Source organism: Cyprinodon variegatus, unplaced genomic scaffold, assembly GCF_000732505.1.
Source record: "Cyprinodon variegatus isolate N-32 unplaced genomic scaffold, C_variegatus-1.0 Scaffold988, whole genome shotgun sequence".
Classification (NCBI taxonomy): domain Eukaryota; kingdom Metazoa; phylum Chordata; class Actinopteri; order Cyprinodontiformes; family Cyprinodontidae; genus Cyprinodon; species Cyprinodon variegatus.
This window is the reverse complement of record NW_015151441.1, coordinates 152754-155915: the sequence shown is the minus strand read 5'-3', so window position 1 is coordinate 155915 and position 3162 is coordinate 152754. Positions and strand designations below refer to the sequence as shown.

Here is a 3162-nt window from a genome sequence, read left to right as displayed (position 1 = left end):
CAAAGACCCTTAACCCCACACAACTCCCCAGGTGCCGCACAATGGCAGCCCACTGCTCCCCAATGGGACGGGTTAAATGGTAAATTTCTCTAATGTGAGCTCAATGAACTTTCAATTATAAATTATTATCAATTATTAAATGGTTTTACAGCTTCAAACACAAAGCTGTCTGGTGGGTAAGCTGTGCAAACCTGCATGGACGCCTCTTTGATGCGCAGCATGGTGTCTGGTGGATTTTCCCCTTTATTCAGTCTCTATATTAAAGTTGTCCCATTAATGACGTGATGGTAGTTTGACTCACCTGGACGAAGGAAGCCTTGAAACTGTTGTACTGAACTATTTGTTCCGTTTCTACAAAGTTTGCAGCGTGGCCTTCTGAGTCAATACCTGTGTGAAAATAACAGAAAGATGCTGATATAGTGAGACATTAAGCAGGTAGTAGGCAAGGCTTCTGTTTCATGATAGGAAAGAGACATTTACAAAAAAATAAGCCAATTTGGCCCGATTCTGTTCTAAATTATTGTGTAGATAACAGTGTGAACAGTAAACTTCATCTGCTAATGTGAACATGTTACCATAAAAACCTTCATCCAGCCGACAGATTAACACAGAGTGCAATGGATAAGAAAAAATAAAAAAATAAAAACACACAGCACGAAATTTGACATTTTGCATAAATGGGGATAAATTCTCTTCTTTACAGTCCAATATTCATAAAGTCTATCCTATAATTAAAATGATAAACAGAGACGCAGATCTTTGCCCTCTTAGATCCTGCAGAGGTTACCTCGGACGTAGTACCGGACCCCCGCTCTGAAACAGCTTCTTCTGGAGATTATAATCCACTCAAACTTCTTCCCGTTGATGGAGCTGGATTTAATGCTAATGACTGAGCAGTAGATGTGTTAAGGAACCAACTTGTTGATGGAATCAGGACTCAATGCAGGAAACAACATATTTCTACTCAAACATTCTTTACACTTCAGTCAATGCACTGCTGTTACATTTGACCTCCTGATGCTGTAAAGCAACAATATACAGTAAATAAATAACAGCAGATTTTCAATAAAAACAAAACCAGAACAAATCATATTTATCTTTTAGCTCTGCAGCTTTTCAGGAATTTTGGTAAACATGTAACTTGTAGTTTAAAAATGTTCCAATTTTCTTAAGGTTTTCAATTTCTACACCGCTTATGTTCAGTAAAGTGTTAAAACAATCTAATTATCTGCTGTAAAAGCCAGATTAAAATGTGGGGTTGCAACAAATATCCAATTATAGTTGCTCATAATCTGACTTGGGTCCACCTCGTCACCATCTGTGCCAACAGGTTGCTCCGCTGTGCCATCAGTTAACAATCCAGTCTAGAGCAGATAAAGCTTCACTTCTCTTAATTTTGGAAAACATATTTCAGAAAACAGACCTTTTCCAGGTGGAAAATTTAGAATTTCTTGGTTAAACTTCGTACCAGGAGGGTTTTACATGAACAGCCAAAGAAAAGGATACAGCCGTGGAGAACCGGAAACACAAACTTGTGCAGCTGTAAAGCAGGAAGGTGAATCATTACTGTGGCTCTAATTCATCAAGAAAGAACCCAAACCCCCCCGCTCCCCCAGAGGACAGTCTAACTGCTCTACTTCTATTTGTGAGGCTGATGAAAGCATTGTATTTCTGCATAGGGCTGAAGCTATTGACTTAATCGATTATTGAAACTAGTTTATTGAACGATTAATGGTGAACTAGAGAATGGAGACTCTGAAACATGCCTTTAGCTGAGAGAGCAATCCATTTAAAGCAGTAATTACATCAAAATTGCCACAAAAAAAAATTATATAAGCATTTTGCATTTAACTTTAAAAATAACTTTTCGTCTGTCAATCTGCTCTATCCAGAACTCCTCATGTGGAAAAGTTTTAGTTTCATCAGGTTTAATTTCATTAAAAAAAAATCTTCTTTATGGAACCTTTTTCTATTCATCGATAATTAATCGATTTGCAGAATAATTGTTAGTTCAAGCTGTGGTTCTGTCATAAACAGATTTAGATTTTTTTTTTTACCAGTTTTTTCCTATTATTATCACATTTGCAGTCTATGGTTCACAGGTTCCCTTTGGTGGAGGATTCCATTAAAATATGACTAATCTTTGCTTTTTTCAAAGGTCTTTTCCTTTAAACATCCAGAACTCTTTCAAAATGCTGGATCTTTCAATTCTACAGGAAAAGACACCACAGAGTAAAATAACAGGAGTTGTGGAAATAACTGGAACTTAGAACCATGTAATTAATGTTTAGAGATTAGATTCTGTTTGCTACCAAAGCCAGTTTAGAAAGCAGGAGAGCTTGGAGAGGAAGTTAAAGAGCAGGTGGAGCAGACTACCTCAATGACCTAGAAACTGCTAAGCTGCCAGTGATGACTCAACAGTTCAACTCACACAAACTGTTTTTAAGGGTCCAGAAGTAGTGAATTACAAGACCTACTGGTTATAAACTGCCTGTACGTCTCTTACCTCCGGCTGGGTCATAAAATCTCGTAACAGGTGGCCGTTCCAAACAAAACGCTGATCTGCCTGAAACAGACCAAACACAGGCGGCTATAAAATTTAACTAGTTGTGACAACAAAACAATCATAGTAGTATGAACGTGACATCAATTTATACTGCACGCACGCCCCGACAGCTTTGTTACAGAAGTTCACTATTGTTTCAGTAGAAGCAGCAGTGGCCGTTTCAGTCACTCTAGGAGACAGAAATGGATTCTTCTGCAGTCAATAAATGAGCCTACTGAAAAGCGAGGTAATAAACAACATTACGGGGCTGGGCATACGGCATGTTTCTGGTCACTCCTGTCCCGCTTTAATGGTGGCTGCAGTTACCGCAGCGCCTGTCGTGTCACATTTCCTCATCCTACCTCTAGTTCCTTTAAACCATATGCTATAATAGTTAGAGTGGCTCAAGTTTTCATTATCATTATAGTTATGCTGCTATAGGCTTAGACTGCTGGAGGACATAGGGACCCCTTTTTCATCATTCTATCTCTTTTCTCCCACTCTGCAGAATCTATTAGTTCAATCTCTAAAGTTCTGCTCTCTCTACTTTTTCTCATAGTAGCTTCATCTGGTCTGTTCCTGTTTGGCTGTGACTCCATCCTGGAGAGAAACATCAG

General features: G+C 38.6%; 1 protein-coding gene across 1 annotated transcript in view; it reads right to left on the bottom strand.

Annotated features, from left to right (window-relative positions):
- LOC107100570 (phosphatidylinositide phosphatase SAC1-A-like) overlaps window positions 1-3162 on the bottom strand; it is a 25992-nt gene that overhangs the window by 15207 nt on the left and 7623 nt on the right. Inside the window, exons 6-9 of the mRNA XM_015399107.1 lie at window positions 2507-2566; window positions 1507-1540; window positions 788-889; window positions 302-387 (exon numbers count right to left, since the gene is read on the bottom strand). Coding sequence (XP_015254593.1) covers window positions 302-387; window positions 788-889; window positions 1507-1540; window positions 2507-2566 — 282 coding nt within the window. The remainder of the gene's footprint in view (window positions 1-301; window positions 388-787; window positions 890-1506; window positions 1541-2506; window positions 2567-3162) is intronic.